The 21,955-nt window shown below is 46.7% G+C and overlaps 1 protein-coding gene across 1 annotated transcript in view; it reads left to right on the forward strand.

Moving 5' to 3' along the window:
- Nucleotides 1–6,103, forward strand: part of LOC130486366 (heat shock factor protein 3-like) — a 53,566-nt gene extending 47,463 nt beyond the window's left edge. Inside the window, exons 10-13 of the mRNA XM_056859628.1 lie at nt 107–212; nt 4,584–4,649; nt 5,360–5,426; nt 5,734–6,103. Coding sequence (XP_056715606.1) covers nt 107–212; nt 4,584–4,649; nt 5,360–5,426; nt 5,734–6,098 — 604 coding nt within the window. The 3' untranslated portion in view covers nt 6,099–6,103. The remainder of the gene's footprint in view (nt 1–106; nt 213–4,583; nt 4,650–5,359; nt 5,427–5,733) is intronic.
- The last annotated feature ends 15,852 nt before the right edge of the window (nt 6,104–21,955 follow it).

Below are 21,955 nucleotides of genomic sequence, written 5' to 3' on the forward strand. Positions count from 1 at the left end.
CCAGTGTGCTTGGTGAGTGCTTCTTATCCCTGGACTGCAGTTGCAATTGCCGGCTTCCATTTCCCACCGCACTTTGACTTGGTGGGTTTCCTGCCTTCTTTCCTAGGGAGGAGATGCAAGACTTCTTGAACTGTATTGATGCAAGCCTCGAGGAACTTCAGGAAATGCTGTCTGGAAAGAAGATCAGCTGCAGCTCAGAAACACTTGCCAATGTTAGTACCTCTGTGTGCTTGCATGGTTCCTTGAATGTGCCATTGCAGCGCTTCCTTGTTGTGTAAGCAGGAGCCGTTAACATGACCCAACCTGTGTGCCACATTTCCTAGGCAGCCAAAGCAGCCCTTATGAATAAGATCACCCATGTGGTGATCGCATCTTGGGAGACCCAGGTAGCCACAGAGGGTGTTATTTATGACTCTGCCCACAGACCAGCATTTATTTGAAGTGGCCAATAGAATATTAAACAGTGCAGTGTTACACAACTGCAGCAGTCCAATGAAGACTTGCCAGCCAATCAAAATTAGAAATTCAGGCTTTGGCAGTGAAGTGTTGAGCCTGAGGACTGTCGTTCAACAAAGGAGGTTTGCCGTCAGAGCAGGGGACAATAGTAGGACCCGCACAGTGCTGAGTAGTCGACCCCAGGCCCTAAACAGCGCCTTAAACTATGCCTAGAAGCAAATTGATGAGATGCCGGAATAATCAGAAAAGATGGGAAGACGGGAGGAACAGCTCCCTCCCCACGCCTGCCTTCCTTCCTTCCTTGGCTAGCTCCTGCACAGAAACAGCCAGGAAGGAAAGAAAGAGGGAGGGGGTCTCCCGGTAGCTGCCACCATCCTATTTCCAGGTCCCCAGTGAGAGAGCAAACAGGAGAATTTCTCTTCCAACCTGTTCTTCATCTCAGAATCCACGTATAGATGGTGGTGTATAAAAATTGTGTCAACATAGTGAGCAAACTGGCCCTGGCTCCAAGGAAAGGAAAGCTGTATGTGGAAAAACAAATGAGAGAAAGGATTGCTTTGGAAAATTCAGGAAGGAAGGAAGGAAACCTGGAAGGCAATCCCAATGCCACAAAGAAACAAATAGACCCCTGACACCAAGCTAGCTGAAGGGTGTTCCCTGTCCTTCGACTCATGCTAGTTTAGAGTATCGGGACAGTCCCCAGGTCGGAGCTTCTGCATTCACCCTGGGTGGCCATCCTCTTGCACAGGTGGCGCTCTGCCCCATGGGTGCTCCATGGGAAAATGCGCACCGGGGTTTCCTGGTTCTGGTATTTTAACGGAGCTGGCAAAGCCCATAGCCTCACTTGGGGTGGGGGCAAGTGCTTTCAGTATCTGGTATTTTCTCATTTGATGGGTATTCAGTCAGTTTTCAGCAAGCAGTTTTGGCAAAGCAAGGGGGTGGAAGATTTTGCACCTCCCTGTCAGACTGAGGCGTCTGTCCCTAGCATCCCATAAGCACACACGCTCAGGCAGGTGATCCTAAGCAATGCTACTTTATTAGCAAAAAAACAGATTGAAGAAGCTGACTACCTTACACGCAGGTAAGGCTGTTAATGACTCTATGCATGCAGGTTACAGTTTAAAAGCATTCTAGGCTGAGAAAGTAAAACAAAGTGAAACCATTCCAAGATAAGCGATTCCCAGGAAGGGAAGTCATAACATTGGCACATCTGTGGTAAACAGGATAAGCGGAACTGTACACAGGGATTGCAGGCATGGGAACCGAAAACCTTGTCATGTAGCCAGAACCAGGCCTACTCATGTCAAGAGCCCTCACTCCAGCTAGCAGCAAAGTCCTGACACTCCCTGGGCAAAGAACTTTGGTCTCTGTTACCTGAATTTTTGTTTCTGGGTGCAGAGGGGCTGCTAGAATAAGTTGAGCATCTCTGGGGAGCGTGCAGTAGATCATACCATCTTGTTGAGACTCATGGAGGCAGTAGTAGGTATCGGGATGCGCACTGAACTGGTTCAGATCATTCCTCATGGATCTGACTCAGAGGATTGCTATTGGAAACCAGTTGTGATCAGTGTGGGGCCTGACCTATAGCGTTCCACAGGGCGCAATCCTATCCCCCATATCTCTCTCTCTCTCCCTCTCCCTCTCCCCCCCTCCCTCCCCCTCTCCCTCCCCCTCTCCCTCTCCCCCCCTCCCCCTCTCCCCCTCTCTCCCTGTTTTTCCCTGAAAAAGAGAACAGGCTCAACTAGGGATCATAGTAGGCAAGGTATGGCTTCCAGGCTGCTGGTTGACATGAACAGAGAGGTAGTTGAGAAGCACCTGGCTGCATTGGATGAGTACAAATCCCCCGGGCCAGACGGTATGCACCTGAGAGTGCTCAAAGAACTTTCTAGAGAGCTTGCAGAGCCTTTGTCCATCATCTTCCACACCTCTTGGAGGATGGGAGATGTGCCACAAGACTGCAGGAGGGCAAACGTTATCCCTGTTTTCAAAAAAGGGAGGCGAAACAACCCAGGAAACTACAGGCCAATCAGTTTGACCTCTATCCCAGCAAAGATACTGGAGCAGATATTACAGAGATAAATCTGTGCGCATCTGAAGGACAATTTGGTGATCCGGTGAAGTCAGCATGGATTTGTCCCCAACACGTCCTGCCAGACCAACCTTCTTTCCTTCTTTGATCGAGTGACCAGCTTACTGGATTGAGAGGATGCAGTTGATGTTGTTTAACTGGATGTCAATTAAGGCTTTTGACAGGGTTCCCCATGATGTTCTGATGGGTAAACTAGAGGATATTAGGGGGAAAAGTTTTACGGTAAGAATTGTTCGACAGTGGAATCAGCTACCTCAGGAGGTGGTGAGCTCCCCCTCACTGGCAGTCTTCAAACAGAGGCTGGACAAACATTTGTCAGGGATGTTCTAGGCTGATCGTGCATTGAACAGGGGGTTGGACTCGATGGCCTGTATGGCCCCTTCCATCTCTATGATTCCATGAGTTGCAAAAAAGGCTTTATTCCAACTCAGCCTAGCCTGTAAGATGGCCCCTTTCCTCGATACAGCTGATCTGGTCACCTGAATCCATGCCATGGTGACATTGAGACTAGACTACTGTAATGAACTGGTCAGTGTTCTCTCCTCACAGTCAATTTGAAGACTCCACTTGGTGCAGAATGCTGCAGCTCGGCTATTATCAGGAGCTAGATGGACCATTCTGCAGACACTCCATTGTCTGCCCATTTGTTACTGGGCTCAGTTTAAGGTATTGGCTGTCACATACAAAGCCCTTCATGGCCTTGGCCCCTCTAAATTGTGGGACAGCCTCTTCCCCTGTGCTCTGCCACAATGGCTTCACTCTGTGGAGCAGGGTCTTCTGCAGGTGCTAACCTGCAAACGGGCACAATCAACAACTACCTGAACAAATGCACCCTGGGTCGTGGATCCCACCTTATGGAACAAGCCTGCCTGATGAGGTCAGGAACGTCCCCACTCTCCTGGTGTTCTGCCAACTGTGCAAAGTTGAATTATCCAGGAGAACTTTTCTGCCTAGGCAATAGAGTTGCACTGTACTAAATGATTCACAAAGTTACTTAGCTCAGTTATTAGGGGCTGTGGTCTGTGCCACTGGGTTTAGCTGACGCTAGGATCCTACTATGTAATTTTGCATTGCTCAGTGTTTCATGTTAATACATATGCTTGCTTCGCTTCTGTTCTGTTTTTAGACTTCTGGCTGGTTCTACAGCCCCATCCTATTGATTGTACTGACTCTCTGTGTAATCCACCTTGAGTCCCAGCGAGAAAGGCAGATTATAAATGATGTAAATAAATAAAGCGGGTAACATGGAAATAGTTAAAAGCCAAGCTGGAGGAAGGGCGTCCTTGGCAGGAGTTGGCCCCACCCAGCATGGTTAAGAGGTTGCTGGCACTCCGTCTCCTCCTGATGTCCTCATCGCTGGCAGTGGGAAGCAGCAGCAGTTCTGAACAGTTTTCACGCCCTGCTCATGGGCCCCTGGGCAAAGGTCCTTCCGAGGGCACAAACCTCAGAAACTGGTAGTTGAATCCCAGGGGCAGTGCTGGATGGAACAGGGAGAGTGTCTGCAGAGGGCTTCTAGGAGCAACTGGAAAGCTCTATATTTAAAAAGAACCTTATTTAAAAATTTTTAAATAATATCACCTTTGCTCTCTGGTTCTACTTTCTAAACTCGTGCTACAGCAATACTGCAGAAGCAAAAGCAAGCCCATGAACATGCCATTACACCCTTTGTGCACAGATTATCAAATGACATAACGTCATCAGCATACTTGGATCCTGCTTTCCTGGTGCAGGGAATGGATCTTGGTGTGCCATTGACCTGATAAAAGAAGCCTTTCTCAATGAATACTATATTGTGGATGAATTTTGTGCACATGCTTTCAGTTAAATGAACTGCATTTAAGGAAAAATACCGTATCTCCTTTGTGAAGTGTGTGTGTGGTGGGGGGGGGGATAGTTCCTCTGAGAAGTTGGCTACTCCGTTGCCCTATTAATTAAATAGGCAGGAAAGTCACTTTTAAATTTCTGAATGTTAAACAGCCTGTCTAAATAATTCCTGCTTGCTTGTTTCTCTATCTCATTTCTTGACTTCTTCCTGCAGCCCTTCAGTCCTGAACTTCCTGGGTTGGATGGCAGCTTGACAGAAGAGCCCCCCGATTTTGACTGTGTGAGTGGTGCTGACATCTCTTCAGTGGGGGGGGGGTGAGGACTGGTACAAGTGGGGCAGGGCTGGTGGGAGCCTCTTGCTTCCCAGGCTGGGGGACGGGGCTGCGTAAATGGCAGGTGATGTTCACTACACAGCTGAGCTCCGCCTCTCCCTTGTCTCCTCTTCTGCTGCAGCGGGCAGCGCTAGGCTCTCCAGGGCAGCTTGGCTTCCTGTACATTTGGTGACTTGAGGCTGTACAGCCAGCTAGAGAGATGGTTGGGTGAAGAGAGGGCTGAGCCCTGGCAGGACAGGCTAGAGACTCTTGGGCTCCGCTTTCATGACATCAGCCGTGGCAGCTGGTGGAGGTGGATTAGTGTGTCTTCTCCACAAAGCTTAGGTTAGTGTTTCAGGAGGGACCCAAGTGGTTTACATTATTCTCTCCTATTTTATCCTCACAGCAATCCTGTGAGGTAGGTTAGGCTGAGAGTGTATGACTGGCCCAAGGTCACCCAGCAAGCTTCCATGGCAGGGTGGGGATTTGAACCTGGGGCTCCCAGATCCCAGTTCAACACTATGCTGTGTCATTGATTTCAGGGGCAGAGGCATAAGCATGTTCTTGAATCTTAGGGACTTGAAAACCCTTGGTAATGGCTGGAACGAGCTTTTTAGCAATGCTTCATTCCAGGAAGTCCCTAAGCGCACACTAAACTGGTTTCTTCACTTGTCTCGAGATGGAGTATTTGCCAGAAAGTATAGACACTGTTGAGACAAACGAGCACCAGACACCAGGGAAGAAAGGTGAGCTGTAGGGGAACTGTGAATGGCTTTGGCAACCTGAATCTGAGGAAGCTGGAATAGTCTGGAAAAGCTAATCAGGAATGTGGGTTCCAAAAGCGGGGGAGGAGGAGCTGTTTGGGAGGAGCGCATGCCCTCCTCACCCAGGGTGCCAGACCTTAGGCACAGAATGTATGAACTGATGGGAAGGTTCTGTATCCAGTACTGGATGTGTGGCTCTTTCAGATGAGTACCTCCTCACTTGAGAGTTGTGGGTCTCAGCATTTTGCCTTCCTAATGGAGAGATTTTTCTTTCCCCCCCCCCCCCCAGACATGCAGCTGATCCAATACAGGGGGAACCCCTTGCTTTCGTTACTTGAAGATGTTCCTTCAAGTGAGGTTGTGTGCAAGGTGGAGAACACCAATGATGTCCTCCTGGCTTCACTGGAGGACAGACCTCCCCCTCCTCTTCCTTCCGGTGGTGAGGCCGCTGCTCATCACTTTCCGGATCCGGCTGCTGAAGGCCCTGGGCCACAGCCACTAGACCCGCCACTTCTCCCTGAAGACGTGAATGGAGAATATAAGCTTTTTCCACTCCTGCTTCTCAGCCCAGTCGCAAACTTCATAGAAGAAGCGTCTGAAATCAAGCCGCTTGAACCGGACAAAGATCTTCTGGAAACGGCTTCCCAGCTGTAGAATGTACAGAAGGCTGCCAGAGAGAGCGTCATCTCTCTCTTTCTGCAGCCTCATCTCCTACATGGATGGAGGGGGGAGGGTTGTTTTACAAAAAGAGTTCCAAGGACGGTGGCCTTTTGAATCAAATCGGCATTGCACCACTTTAAAAAAAAAAAAGATAAGAGCAAATAGTAATCTACTTCCAGCTCATTTTTATATTTGTATATATGTATCTCATATTGACAAGGCAACCAGTTTGTATTTGTGCAGCCTTGTTAGGTTAGTTGTGTTTTTTTTTAATTGCAAAACTGTCTTTTCTTACCATTAGCAACAGTCCAATTTTGTATCAGACTAAATCATATATTATGCACTCCTTGATATGCCTCTCAGTATCTGCGTAAAAAAATCTGTTTCCTATGGAGGACAATGTATTTTTAACTCTGATCCATAAAATTATGCAGACAGTGGGCTTCTCATGCACGTTACATGCAAAAAGACTTTGCTTGATTGGGGAGTGCAGTAAGAGGGAGAGAAATGGCTGGAATGATGCAGCACCTGTAGCGGTGGGAGCAGGGTTGTGGGCTGTGCCCTGTCCCCCCACCCCATGATGGCGCATGCTGGCTCCATGCCCCTCTCGGACTGCTGCGGTGCCCACGTAGTTTCACTGTTTTCCCACATGTGCAGTTGGGGCTAAAACCTCTATTTTCTCGGCTCAGAGGGACAAAGGGCATCTTCAAGATGGGTGTTTCCTTTTCCTCTTAGCTCGGGAGGCAGGATTAAATATTTAATTTTTTCTTGACTTCTGAGGGTAAACGCCCCCTATAGCCAGTTCTATTTCCTGCCTTGATCGGGAGAGCAGCCCTTTGCAGCTCTCAGCTGTTAGGATTAGAAATTCCAAGCTTTACTAATAACTTTCTTACCTAACAAACTCTGTTTCTTCTACTATTCTGTGTCTTATTATTCTCTCTCCTATCCTTTCATGAGGGAATAGGAGGGATCAATTCATAGTTATTAGGATCCTTCCCGCCAAAACAAAATGGTGGACCGGCAGGACGATAACTATATCGCCTCAACCGATTTGGATCCAAGCCTCTTAATGGCTTTACCACAGCCATCCGAGGCTAATATGCCCTCCACCAGTCAACTTGCTGACTTGGGGGCTAAACCTAAAAGAAAAGGGAGTTCCAGCAGCGGAGGCAAGCGAAAGAGGGCCGTCTCGGCCAGCAACAAGCGCGTAAAACGCCTCATCGCCACCGCTCACTTTTCAGCCGCGCCGTCGCGAGGCGGACAAATGCTCACGACGGCAAGCGGCCCGGAGAACACAGCGGCGTCAGTCGCTCCCTCCAGCAAAATTCTCCTGGGGCGCACTAAGGAGGCTGGCGGCTCGCCATTAGCCTGTACTACCCCAGAGTCTGACGCAGGGTTTACAGCGGAGGCGTCCGCTCCTCCTGCGCAACTTATACAAACACAAGAGGCTAGTGGCTCGCATTTGCCTCATGGAGCTTCGTCCATGGGCGTCTCTCCCCTTTTTCGCGGACCTGAAGCCTCAACGGAGACACCGGCTACCGGTAGGACCTTCTCCCCCCCCCCCCTTGCAGGATGGCGGGCTAGCTCTTTTGAGGGCAGAGCTCTCCTCAATTATAAAGGACTCCTTTGCAGAGGTTTTAAGAGCGGTTCAGCCTCCCCCCCCCACCCGGTTCCTTTGTACTCCCAGCAAATGCAAGGATTACAACAGTCCCAAACCTATTCCCACATGGGAGACCAGGTCAACCGGGCACCTATTAATAATGAGCCCAATACCTTTGGGGACGGTAGAAGGCCAACCAAGGCAGCACTAAAGGACAGTTCTGGGCAACAGACTGCACAGGGAGAGGAGGGGGATGATTCTTCGTCTTCTACAGGGGACAAATATGAGAGAAGGGGAGTTCAGCTTCGATGGGGAAGATATTGTGGAGCAGCCTAAACAATCCAGAGTTTTTAATGCAGAGGAATTTCCTCTATTACTTACAAAAACCTTGGCTGCTCTTGATCTCTCAGATAATTCTGAAACACCAGACTCTCAAACTAAAAAAGGGTCAAGAGAGTTTTTTCATATGCATGAGACACCAGACAAAGTAGTTCCAGTGCCTGCGTATTTTTTGTCCCTTATGAAATCAGAATGGGAGAAGCCCATGGCCTCCAAGCAATGGCCTATACACTCAAAGAAGTTTTATAATCTAGATCACTGGTTCCCAACCAGGGGTCCATGAACCCCCAGGGGTCCACGAGAACTAAATTAAGGTCCGCAAAACAAAGTTATAAACCCATAATAAATTAATATTTTCAATTAAAAGTTCTCTATTATAAAATATATATATATTCAAATATTATTCTAAGTTTAATGTTTAACTAACAGTTATGATTAAAGTTTATTTTCAAATTCTCAGAATTTCCTAACCTCCATAGATCTAACAGAGGCATATTTACATATACTCATGCACCCGCATCATCGACGCTTTCTGAGGTTCTTATACCGGGACATACACTACCAGTTCAGAGCCCTCACTTTCGGACTAACATCAGCCCCGAGAGTATTTAGCAAAGTTCTAATCACCCTGGTGGCAAGCTTGCGCAAAAAAGGGATAAGGATATATCCTTATCTCGACGACATACTGATTTGTGCGGACTCAATCCAACAAAGCATACTTCATACAAACATGGTCTTAGACACACTGACAACACACGGATTTGTAATAAATTACAAAAAGAGCAAACTGAACCCCTCTCAGAGATTGACACACCTAGGGGTGGAAATAGATACGCAACAAAACAAACTCTCACAAAAGAAAAAATCCTACTCATCTCCACACTAGCAAGGAAGGCATACGCTTCCCAGTCGTGCAAACTAATGTCCCTCGCCAAATTACAGGGACACATGGTAGTATGCATACCAACTGTTCAGTGGGCGTGCGAGGCCTCTACAGTGGCTACTCAGACCGTACCAAGGAGACATACAAAAGAAAAGAGACAAAAATGTCCTTCTTTCCAGAGTGGCCAAAAACAGCCTGATATGGTGGTCAAACCAACACAACCTGTCAAAGGGCCTCAGATTCATATTCCCCGTTCCAGAGCAACTATACAAAGATGCTTGCATGACGGGGTGGGGGGCGACCTTTCACAAACACATAGCGCAGGGCACCTGGTCCCCCCAGGAACAAAAACTACACATAAACGCTCTAGAAATCAGAGCAATATTCAAAGCTCTACAGAGTTTCAAACATCTGGTCAAGGGAAAAGACATCTTAATCAGAACAGACAATGTGGCCGCAAAGGCACATTTAAACAAACGGGGGATCCAGATCCTCAACGCTACACAAGGAAGCACTATTGATTCTACAGTGGGCAGAGGTCAGTCTAATGTCTCTCTGCGGAGCACATACAGGGAATCACAAATACACAAGCAGATTGGCTCAGCAGGGAGACAATACACGAGGCGGAATGGGCACTTCACCCAGATGTTTTCCGCAGCATCACACTAAGGTTTGGGACACCATTAGTGGATCTATTTGCCACCAAAGCGAACCACCAGATTCCGAGATACTACTCCAGATACACACAGGTAGGAGCCGAGCAGACGGATGCACTGACGGCACCCTGGCCCAAGGGCCTGTTGTATGCATTCCCGCCATTACCACTCATTCCGAGAGTACTGAGAAGAATAGTCACTGAAGGCGCATGTACTCCTAATAGCACCACATTGGCCCAGGCGGCCATGGTTCCCTACACTGATACAGCTCTCGAACAACAGGACCTGGAGATTACCAGTAAGACAAGACCTTCTCATTCAGGGTCCAGTTTGCCATCCCGATCCAGGATGGTACAAAATGACCGTTTGGGAATTGAACGCAGGAGATTGTCCAAGCTAGGTTACATTGAAGACATTATTAACACCATTCTGGCGGCACGGAGACCCTCAACACAGAGGATCTATCATTCAACTTGGAAAGCATTCACTAGATGGTGTAGGCGCAAGAAATTCAATCCTATCAAACCTCACAAAATAGGCATCCTTTCATTTCTTCAGGAGGGTCACAAAATGGGTTTGGCTATCTCCACCCTAAAAAGACAGCTGGCAGCAATAGCCACTATTGTACCACGAGTAGCAGGCTACAGGGTTACAAGGCATCCTCACATAGCATCATTCCTTAAAGGGATATCTCAAATCTCTCCACCGGTTAAACATAGATTTCCCACTTGGAGCCTGCATACCGTGCTAATAGCACTCACAAAGCCACCCTTTGAGCTTCTAACACAGGTGAGCTTAAAATGGTTGAGAATGAAAGTTCTCTTTCTAACAGCCATAACATCAGCTCGCAGAGTCTCGGAGTTAGGAGCACTGTCAACTTGTCCGGGTCTTATAATTTTCCACAAGGACAAGGTGATTTTGAGACATGACCATTCCTTTATACCCAAGTGTAACACCAAATTTCATAGAGGGCAGGACATAGTTCTTCCATCATTTTGTCCCAGTCCAAAGACATCTATACAGAAGTTGTGGCATTCATTAGACCTACGTAGAGCATTACATGTCTACATATCCAGAACAGAACCCATTAGATCTTCAGAGTCACTATTTATAAACATTTCACAACCAAAAAAGGGTAAACCAATGTCCAGGGCTTCTATCAGCCGCACTATCTCACAATGCATTAAAACGGCTTACACGGAGAGTAAACTGCCTATACCTGGGGGCATAACGGCTCATTCCGTTAGAAGCATGGCCACCTCGATGGCTTTCGACAGACAGGCGTCCATAGACGAAATCTGCAAGGCGGCCACATGGTCGTCCGTGTCTACGTTCGTAAGACACTACAAATTGAACATTTACTCGTCCGCTGAAGCAGCTTTTGGCAGACGAGTCCTGCAAAGTGTATTAGAGGACGTCTAACCCTTCCTGGGCGGGGACTGCTCTGGTATGTCCCATCTTGAAGATGCCCTTTATCCCTCTGAGCCGAGAAAGAGCCTTGGCTACTTACCGTGAAGTCTTCTTCTGCTCAGAGGGACAAAGGGCATCTTGCCCTCCCAGACATCCATCTCATGTTTGAGTTTTCAGTTTCCTAACAGTTCAATACAGTTTCACATTCAGCTACACAGCTGATAGTTCATTAAGATAGATTTTTTTAATTACCGTTAGTAACACACCAGAGAGATTCTGGGGTCAATAGAATGTTGTTTAACTTTTCTGTCAGCATTTATCTACTAATCTTATAAGGCTTGGAAAGTATTTACCTGGCTATAGGGGGCGTTTACCCTCAGAAGTCAAGAAAAATTTAAATATTTAATCTTGCCTCCCGAGCTAAGAGGAAAAGGAAACACCCATCTTGAAGATGCCCTTCGTCCCTCTGAGCAGAAGAAGCCTTCACGGTAAGTAGCCAAGGCTCTTTTGGTGCTGTTCAGTACAGGGATAAGGTTAGGGGGGGTAGGGTGACAGTCTGCACAACTGCTTGCCCCCCATTGCCACTGCTCTGTTTCTGGGTGGGAAGGTGCACTGCATTCCCAATGGGTGGGAAGGTGCACTCTTCATTCCCCCAGGTTTCTTTTAACAGTGCATCAAGGTGCGTCCCCAAGTAGCATTTCTCAAAAGCGAGCCACGTTGCGTTTCCAGGCACCAAGGAGGGGAGGCTTGTGGAAGTGGGAGAGACTGCTGGGGCAGGGGTAGGCTCAGGTGCTGCATGGCACCAGCCTCCCCCTCACCCCTCCAATCTGGTGCCTGTGGAAGCTCCGTGCTCACTTTGGGGCATGTACGTGTGCACGGTCCTCGGCCCTCCGTGCATGTTGTCCTGTGTCCGCACACTCGTGCTGAAGATGTCTCCCTGTCCCTCGGCTGAGTCTTCCCCACCTGCGGCTGCCCAGCTTGTTTTGCCCTTTGCCCGCTGGGACCAAGCGCCGAGGTTCCCAGAGCCTCTGGCAGGCCCTTCACGGGCGCCTGCTGATTTTGGCCCTTTTTTCCTTCAAAATGTATATTTGCCAAAGTACCTTCCCACTGGGTTTAATTCATGGACAGGGATTGGAGCTTTATTGAGAACTGCTGGTTTTCCTCCTGCTGTGTTCCTTCAACAAACAGCCAGGAAGGGCAAAGTCGCTTGGAACTCCTGGCAGGGCCAGACGTGCCTCGGTTTCTGCCGGGGAGGGGTTGTGAATTTGCGGGGGGGGGGGGGCTCCCACCACCCACCGTGAGGCAAGAGGCTGCAGAGCATTTATCAGCACTGAGGAAATCACACTTTGTTAGGGAGCTTTTCCTGCTCTTTGCCCCTCATCCATTTGGTGCTCAGGAATGTGTGAAAATCTGAATGTTTGCAGCAGAGATTCTCCTTTGATAGCAAAGCTTTAGTAAAGTTTCTAGTCTCTGGCGCCATCTTTGGTTACTTCTGTGTGCTGCGTTTTTATCTCACCCTTCCTCCTTGGAGCTCCAGGGGGGGCCAGGCGTGAGGGTGGTTCTCTCTTACTCATTTTATCCTTGCAACAGTGACTGGCCCTGGTTCCCCTTAGAGCTTCATGGCAGTGATGGGGTTGGAATCCACACCTGGCCTTCTAAACAGTGCACTGCACGGACTGCCCTGGGCTCCCTTTCCTCTATGACAAACGCAGGCCGGTGCTGTACCTGGGGAATTTGGTTTTTAAATTCAGATGCCAAACCTGAAGCAGTTTCACCCCTGATTTTTATTGGGCCCTTCCTGCAAGCTCCTCCTCCTCCTTTATCCTGGTCAAATAAATGGTAGTTCAGTAACCTCGTCTGTCCAAGACCAGTGATATAGAATCAGAGTTAGAAGGGGCCATAGAGGCCATCTAGTCCAACCCCCTGCTTAATGGAGGATCAGCCTGGAGCATCTGACAAGTTTTCACATGTGGCCCTGGTGCCCTTATATTGATTGGCCTGTGATGCCTGGATCACTTTGCTTGGTGCCCAAGGCTAGTTTTCTACCCAAGTCCCTGAACTACAGGCAGTGTTGTTGGGGCCGGCAGTATGGGCAGAGGCGCCAGGCGTGGCGGAGGCCTCTGCTTGCCTCTTACTCCTGTGCAGCCAGGGGTGGAGTGAGCTCCCGTGGTGTTGGCAGGGCTGCCGGTCCCAGGGTCTGACCAAGGACAACCTCCCACCCCTTTTGATGCTGGCCCAGAAACATCTTTCCCAAGCTGACAGGCCCCAACAATGTGTGTGCATTTTAAATGTGCAGCTCTGCCACCCTTTCAAGAGGTTGATACCTTCTAATTTTTAAACTTGTGCTGGATCTGGGTGGGGAAGAGAAGAGTCCGAGACGTGTGTTTTGGCTTTCTCAGGAATGTGTCAACTCTGCTAGAAGTAAAGGTCACTGAAAATATTCTGCTGAACCAGTTTCAGAGTTTCTTTCCCCCAAAAACACTACCAATTCAAATAAGTGTGTGTGTGTGTGTGTGTTTTAAACACGGTTTCAGACGAACGAGGTTGAGTTCAGGCTAGACAAAGCAGAGTCCTTCTTTGCTTGACCTGGGCCCAGAAGTTGCTGCTGCCGCTGCCGCACAACTCTTTCTGTGCAGAAGGTCGTCTCCAGCAAGAGCCCTCCTTGGGCAAGTTTCCTGTTGCCAGAGCAGGGCGGATGTGGACAGGATGGCTCAGCAGGAGGAACATGCACAAGTCACTCCATTCTTGGATGGTCAGGCCAGCAAATAGAACGAAGGCCAACAAACCTTGATGGGGTCGGCGCCGAGGTTCTTGCTCCAGCCCTCCCCACAGTGCAAGTCAGGGCTCTGTATAGGGTGCACCGGATGTTGCATCAGCAGCCACTGGGGAGGGGGGAGGGGGAGGACTTGGGTTTTCAGTCGTGCAAAGAGGAGACCTCTAGCTGAGATTGTGAAAAGGGACAGTCAGGTTCTTGGCACTAGAAGCCATTCAAAATGATTTCTTTCTTGCCAACTGCAGGTTGGAAAGTGCCTGGAGATTTGAGTCTGGAACCGAAGGACGGGGTTTAGTGAGGGGAGGGACCTTAGTGGGGTAAAATGCCATACAGTCCACCTTCCAAAGCAGCCATGTGCTCCAGGGGAAGTGATTTCTGCCGCCTGGAGGTTCATCGTGCTTCCTGGAGATCTCCAGGTCCCACCTGGAGGGAAGCAGCTCTATGCCATTCTCTGGGCTTCCTCCGGTATTGGGGTATATCTGAATCTGCTTTGAGGGTTGCCTTGCTGGTCTACCTAGACCACTGCTGGCTACTGCAACTGGCAGTGGGGTCTCTTCAGTTTTAGGGTGAGAGATTACTCTAAATGCCGGAAATTCTGGTTTAACAAGAGATGCCAGCAATTACACCTGCGACTTTCTGCAGGCCCAGCATATTCTGACCATGAATGGAGCAATGGCCCAAATAGAAGCTTGTGGTGCCAGAACCAGTGTTTGGACCAGGGACCACTGTAAGTCTTCTAGCAGGGGACAGTTGCTGGAGTTTGGGGATATGTGCTTCGGGGTGGTCCAAAGATTGTTTTGGGGTGCAGCTGGGCCCTAGTGTCTGCATGGGCATTTTTCCTGGGGCACCCCAATTTTAGAGCAGCTGGCACAAGAACTGGACTTTGGGCCAGGAACCAGCATACGTCCCATTGGAGGGCAGAGTCTCCTGAATGTGCTGGTGTATGATATGTGGTAGTCCAAACCTTAGTTTGGGGTGTAGAGCTTTTAAATTGTCTTCAATATTTGTGATTGGATTAAGGAACTAGGAAATTCAAATAAGGAACTGGAATGAACTGGGAACCAATTTCAGCCTCATGCTGCCAAGTGCAGTCAAGTGGCCATGTTGGTGCAAAACACAAAAGTATGCTTTGCAGTAATGTTGCAAAATACAGCTGTGCTAGAGTTGATGGGTTTCTGCAGGTCATTTGCAAGACGATGTGGGAAGCAGTCCATGCATCATCTTTACTTCTGGTAACCTCAAGTCCAGAGTTGGGAAAACAGCATGACAAGGCAGTCCTAAGCAATCTTTTAAAGAGTTGAACCCTTGACTTTTCTTGGCAGCAAAGAAAATCCAGGCCAGGCTGGTCCAGCTAGTAATACTGAAGAGAACTGAGACATAAACTCGTTTTTTATGGAAAGTGGGCTTATTCTATTTCATAATAAGTGTGGAGTGGTATGGCTAATGTTGGGGTATTCCCAGATAACTTCGAATGTTACATTTTTAAGAACATTCTGTGTCATTCTCCAGTACTTTGATAAGTTCTGGTGGGTTATATGTATAGAGGGAGATATAAATATAAAGTTTATTTTCATTTAAATAAGATACAAAACAAAACACAAAATACATCACAATACAACACCTACAAAACATCACAAGACTCTACACAAAATAAGAAAATGAAAAAGGAAATGACTTAGTACTACAACATACCGCAATCTATTTTCTCAGGGTAAGCATATCATTTGACATTTAAGTTCCATATATATTCTATCTTATAATAGAAAATCTACAGTAAATATAATAACATGGCCTTTCCTTTATACTAACTTTTGGATCATAACCTAAATATTCCATCCCTGCCTTAATTCAATACCATATTTAACTATATATAGCCAGTATCCACTATAAAACAGATACATTTTTCCTAATATAATGTTTGGTCCTTCAACTTGAATGTCTAAACCTAATAACAAAATTTCATATCTCGCCGTCTTATAAATAAACATTTTTTAATCTGTACATAGCTTTCTAAGCATATAAAAAATACAATTCCCCCCCTTTTTAACTCTTCCTTGGATTTTGTTTGTTTGTTTACTTGGTTGGTCAGCTTAGCCATGACTGCACACTGCTAATTTATCTTTCCAATCTTCAATGTCTGGCTTTCTTCTGATTTCCACTTTGCTGCTGTGACAACTCTTGCTGCGGTTATCATATATCTTGCAAGCTCTTCCAAAATTTTTGGAATGTTGGAAGGTAAGATTCTGAACAAAATAGTTTTTGGATCCAGTGCAAATTTGATCTTTAGGCTTTTTTGAATTTCAGAGTGTACTTCGCTCCAGAACCTCTTTAGCTTCTTGCACGTCCACCATGTATGATAGAAAGTTACATGTAAGAGATATATTTATTGAGTTTTAATCTGTTACCAAAATGTAACTTTTATCAATTTATTGTTATATAGATTTTTATCAGTTCATGCAACAGCCTTTGGCCAAATATAATAAACTTGAACCTGAACCATACACAGCCAGCTAGGGCTGCCACTAGCAAGCCTCTCTAGGGTTACCAGTAGGGGTGCACCAAAATGTTTTTCCAGTAAATTTTGGATTTGGGTTTATTGGCCCCGTTTTTTTCTGGGAAACTCAAAATATCAGTAAATGAGTATTCAGCTTTAATTCCAGGTTTCCCCCCCAAAATCCGGGTCCATTATAGTCTATGGAATTTATTTTTGAGCCTCAGGGGGGGGGGGTATTTTTTGAGGTAGAGTTACCTAATTTGCAGCATAGCTGCAAAGGACTCTCCTTAGATGGACACCAAAGTTTGGTGAAGTTTGGGACAGGGGGTCCAATTTTATGGGCCAGCAAGGGGGTTGCCCCTATCCTCCAGACATCTCTGAGAGCTGAGCTGTCAATCCGTTTTCAGGTTCAGAAGGTCAGCGTTGCCAAGAACTGGTGGAAAGAGCTTGGGCGCATTTTAATTTTTTTTTTTTTATGATTCTGGTTCTGTACAGTTTAACCTGTTGTTATATTGTTATACTGTTTTAGATTGTAATGGCCTATGGCCTTATACAATAAACTTGACTTGACTTGACTTGGTGGAAAGAGCCAACTGGCAGGCTGGCACTTCTGAGTCTGGGGGCTCCATTCGTATCTAGGTCGCTTTGCATGGTCCATGCAAATTAGCTTCCAAACTGAGGGAAATGGTTTAAATGCAAGAAAAATATATCACATTTGGTGGCAATGACATCCTGTGAACAGTCCTTTAATATAGTCATAAAAAAATCTGATTTCAAGAGATGGTCACTGTGTGGGTAAACAAAGCCACTACTCAGGGTGACCTTCAGTTTGAGAGCAAATTTTCATAAGGGGAGAGGGTGATATCAGAGCCAGCTGAAGTCTCAACTAACAAAACAAGAAAAGAGCACCTCTGTGCTAATACCGTTAGGTTTGGAAACTGGCACGGGAAGAAATCAGTACAATGATACAAAATATGTATATTGTGTTTCAAAACATTTCAACAAGTACAATGGACTACAACAAGTGACAATAAACAATATACAAAACGTGTTTGATGCAGTCTATGAATAGTACAGTCTATAAATAGTACAATCTTCTTAGTATATAGAAAAGTAGTTTAAAAAGTCCATCAGGTACATGTATAAATGATCACAAAGTCTTCATTAAGCATGATGGGTGGGGGACGGCCGTTTCAAGAATATTTCTTCAGCCCCATTTCCAATCCTACATTAAATATAATATAATACATTCCATCATGAAATTCCTATGAGCTACACTTAATTGAAATTAATTCATATATATTATACTTACAAGTATCCAAGCTTAATTAAATTCTATATATCATCATGAAGTCAATTCACCAGTTCCCGTAGGATACTCCCAAGTGTAGGCAACAGCTTAGCTTGTTTGAAGCCAACCCGTAATCACAGCTGAAGATAAGAGATCACTCAAGCGTTCCTAATAGAGTCTACCGTAAATCCTGTAATACTGGCGTTAAAGCTCCCATTGCTGTGTGAAAGTTATATATAACAAGAAAAGTCATTTTCCAAATTTAATCCATTAGGCTGTAACGTATTAAAGAGATGTATAAAGTAGTTCTCTTTTTGACGTAAGATTTTCTCAGTATCCCTTCTGTCATGAAAAAAAGCAGAAACGGCTATTTTGGGGTTATATTCGGTTTGGGTTTATCGATATGCACAGCCCTAGTTACTAGCTATGGCTTGGGAAACTCCTGGTGATTTGGGGGTAGAAATTGGACAGGAATTTGGGGAGGGAAGGGAGCATCATAGATATGATTTCATAGAGTCATAACAACATAAGCCTTACTCATCAGTGAAAAAATAGGCATTAACCTTCATGCCGTATAAGAGTCCAATATTAATTAACTATATAATATTAACTATACAATGTATTCATTCATACAATATCATATCATAAATACAGAAACAAACATTACAATCAATCATTACAATCAATATTAAGCACACTTGTGTCCATAGGCAAGATGCCTGGTCATATAACAAAGTCTATTTGCACCCAAGTAGAGTTGTTCTACTTTCCGCGGTTGGATACAAGAACCCGGCTTGTGTTATTACGAACCATAGTCCAATGGGTGTGGATTCAACAAGGCGACAAAGGCAATAATCAAGGATGAGGACGTGAGATCGATCAGGATCACGTTTAGATGGCTTCATCAGCTCATTATTGATTTATCTTGCTCCAGTAGCATTATAAGACAAATTGTGCATCATGCTGCCGATCTTTCTTTTCTCAATATAAAATTGAGTGTTTAGATTACTGACAAAATAGAGCCATCGTGCTGACCATTATCTTCAGCCTCCAGGTGGTGGCTAGAGATCTCCTGCTATTAGAACTGATCTCCAGGTGACAGAATTTAATTCACCTGGAGAAAATGGTTGGTTTGAAAGGTGGCCTCTGTGGTATTATACCCATTGATGTCCCTCCCCTCCCCAAACCTCACCCTTCCCAGGCTCCCCCCGCCCCATCGCTAGGTATTTCCCATCCCAGAGCTGGCAACCTAACCTGGAGGTAGGCAACCACACCTGTTAGTAAAAAAGGGCTTGCTGCTCACACAGTCACCACTTTAAAGTAGGCCCTGTGCTCAAGATTTCCTCTGCTCTCTTGGCATTAGTCAGACCTGACATTGTGAAACCCCACCCCCACCCCCAGCACTGGACATGTGAGCGTGCTGCTTAAGAAAAGGGGCAGATTCTTCCCTCTTTGGCAGATGGCCACTTACCAATGTTTGCTGTCTTTAGACTTTCATCTGAATCAACTGGTACAGCTTTTCCTTTGAGGGGAGGAAAGGGGAGGGGAAAGGGTTTTCTTTCCATGCTGCTTTTTTCCTTGCAAGCAATCCTTGGTTCTTCCTCCTGGGATTGTGGCTTTGTGTTGTGGTGAGTGTTTTAAAACAGCATCCAATATGTGCAGATGCAGCACACAGAACTTCCTGTGCTGTTCTGCAACTTTGCAATGCTGTGCCAAAATAACCAGACAACTACAACAAAAAGCAGACAAGAATAACGATTATTTGCTAGAGAGAATGCCATTATTGTGAGTATACCAATGTACATTAGTACACAGACACTAATGTCAATTGCATGGATCCTGGGGGAAAGAGTGCCTGGGGGAGGGGGGGGGAATAAATCACACCCAGCCATGCTGCATCCCCCTGCCTCTCACCTGCCAAAGAGGACTGAATGCAACAAAAGTCACCACAAAGTGTAATATAAATAAAGCCTCTGAAGCTGTCTTCTACTATTGATACTAGGGGTTCTGCAAAGGCCCATCTGCCCCCCCCCCACTCCACACCTTGTCGCTGGATAGTTGCCAGCTCTGGGATGGGAAGTACCTGGAGATTTTGGGGGTGGAGCCTGGGGAGAGGAGGGACCTCAGCAGAGTCTAATGCCACAGAGTCCACCCTCTTAAGCAGCCATTTTCTCTGGGGATTTTGAGGGTTTTGTTATGCCCAAACCCTTGTTAATTTAGCAGAGTGCACAAAGGCTATTGTGCTCAGAGAAGACCATCCAAACTGTGTGTGCCAGGAACAAAACTGTTCGGAGCCTTTTTGTCTATTCAAACTAATATACGTAGTTTCTTGTAGGAAATCCATTTCTGGATAGGGTGAAATATAGTTGCCTATCTATTCCAAGTAACTATAATGGAGGGAGATCTAGGACTTGCATCCTTCCCTCATGGTGGCTAGATGGAGAAGAGATGCATGCATGTGTGAGGAGGTGAGGAAGAAGCAGGAAGGAAGGAAGTTTCCCTGAGAGTAGCAATCTACACATCAAAGGGATAGTTCAGAGCAGTAAAGAAAGGATGCCCAGTGACATGTCGCCTCTGTCTCTCTGACTCACTAGTCTTGTCCCCCTCTGGAGTCTGAGGTTAAGAGACGGCGCAAAGTTAGAAACAAGTAATTCACAATCTAGATTTCAGTAAGGCTTTTGATAAGGTTCCCCATAATATTCTTGTTGACAAATTGGGAAAATGTGATTTAGATCCTGTTACTGTTAGGTGGATCTGTAATTGGTTGACAGATCACACCCAAAGAGTGCTTGTTAATGGTTCCTCATCCACTTGGAGAGAAGTGACTAGTGGAGTTCCTCAGGGATCTGTCCTGGGCCCTGTGTAAGCTCTAGTCCCGTGATAATCCCATAAACAACACCAGCAGACCGACAGTCCAAAGAAAGTTGATTTATTGGAAAATCCACAGGTAGCAGAAGCCAGGAGTCAGATGTACACTAGTGAAAAATAAGGGAACAGTACCAGGTATATATCAAAGAGCAAAGGGCAAATCTGGATACCACGGCAACCCCCCTCCCAGGAGCTGTCAGAGTGCTAGGAGTCTTCCCGCAGAGTAGTAGTCTAAACACACTGTTTACAGGATGCAGAGCTGGCCAAGGCCAGCACCTGGAGAAACCACAACATTCCTTTCTCAGAACATGTCTGACATTCTGCCCCCCCCCAAAGCCCCCCCCCCTCATTTCCCAGGACCTGGCTTGTGAGGATAGGCAGCACGGAATTAGCGGACCAGGCGAGGGGCAGAAACATCGCGAGAACGCACCCACTCATCCTGAGCAGAACTGAAGTGTTTCCAGTGAACCAGATATTGGAGGGAACCACGGTGGATACGTGAGTCCAGGATTTTTGCGACTTCAAAATGCTCCTCCCCCCCACCATCACAGGTGCTGCAGGCGGTGGTTTAGGATGCCATTCTGGGGAGGGAACATGCGGTTTCAATAGACTGACATGAAACACAGAATGAATTCGTCTCAGAGATTTGGGGAGCGAGAGTTCTACAGTCACCGGGTTGATAATCCAGGAGATGGGGAACGGACCCACATACTTGGCACTGAGTTTGCACATCCAGTCTATTAAAGCTTTCACTTTTAACTGGGGGCCCTTTCTATAATGTTGCAATACTACATCCACACATTCAGCCACATCACCACCTCCCTCCTCCCCTGAAACATCAACATGGCCAATGGGGCCAAACTCCTGTCCATACACAGCTTGAAAAGGGCTAAAGCCAGTGGACTGGTGCACAGCATTATTGTAAGCATATTCAGCAAAGGGCAATAGTCCTACCCAATCACCTTGGTGATAATTGACATAACAGCACAAGTAGCATTCCAACACAGCATTCACCCGTTCCGTTTGGCCGTCTGTTTGGGGATTGAAGGCGCTTGACAGTCCTTGTTCCACTCCAACCAGTTTTAGGAAAGCTTTCCAGAACTTAGCCACATACGTGCTCCCGCGGTCGCTCACTACCTTGCGCGGAAAACTGTGGAAGACATGTGACACAAAGAGGCGGGCCAATTTTGGGGTGGAAGGGATACCTGCACAAGGTACCAGATGTACCTGTTTCGAAAACAGATCTGTGATACAGTTTTCCCCTCACTGAGAGGTAGATCAGTCATAAAATCCATTGCAATTACCTCCCAGGGTCTAGTGGGGATTTCCAAAGGTTGTAACAGTCCAGGCGGCTTGGAAGAATTTTCTAACAGTGGTTCCTCAGTGGAACAGGCTTCCTCGGGAGGTGGTAAGCTTCCCTGGAGGCTTTTAAGCAGAGGCTAGATGGCCATCTGTCAGCAATGCTGATTCTATGACCTTAGGCAGTTCATGAGAGGGAGGGCATCTTGGCCATCTTCTGGGCATGGAGTAGGGGTTG

The sequence above is a fragment of the Euleptes europaea genome, chromosome 13, assembly GCF_029931775.1.
Source record: "Euleptes europaea isolate rEulEur1 chromosome 13, rEulEur1.hap1, whole genome shotgun sequence".
NCBI classification, from domain to species: domain Eukaryota; kingdom Metazoa; phylum Chordata; class Lepidosauria; order Squamata; family Sphaerodactylidae; genus Euleptes; species Euleptes europaea.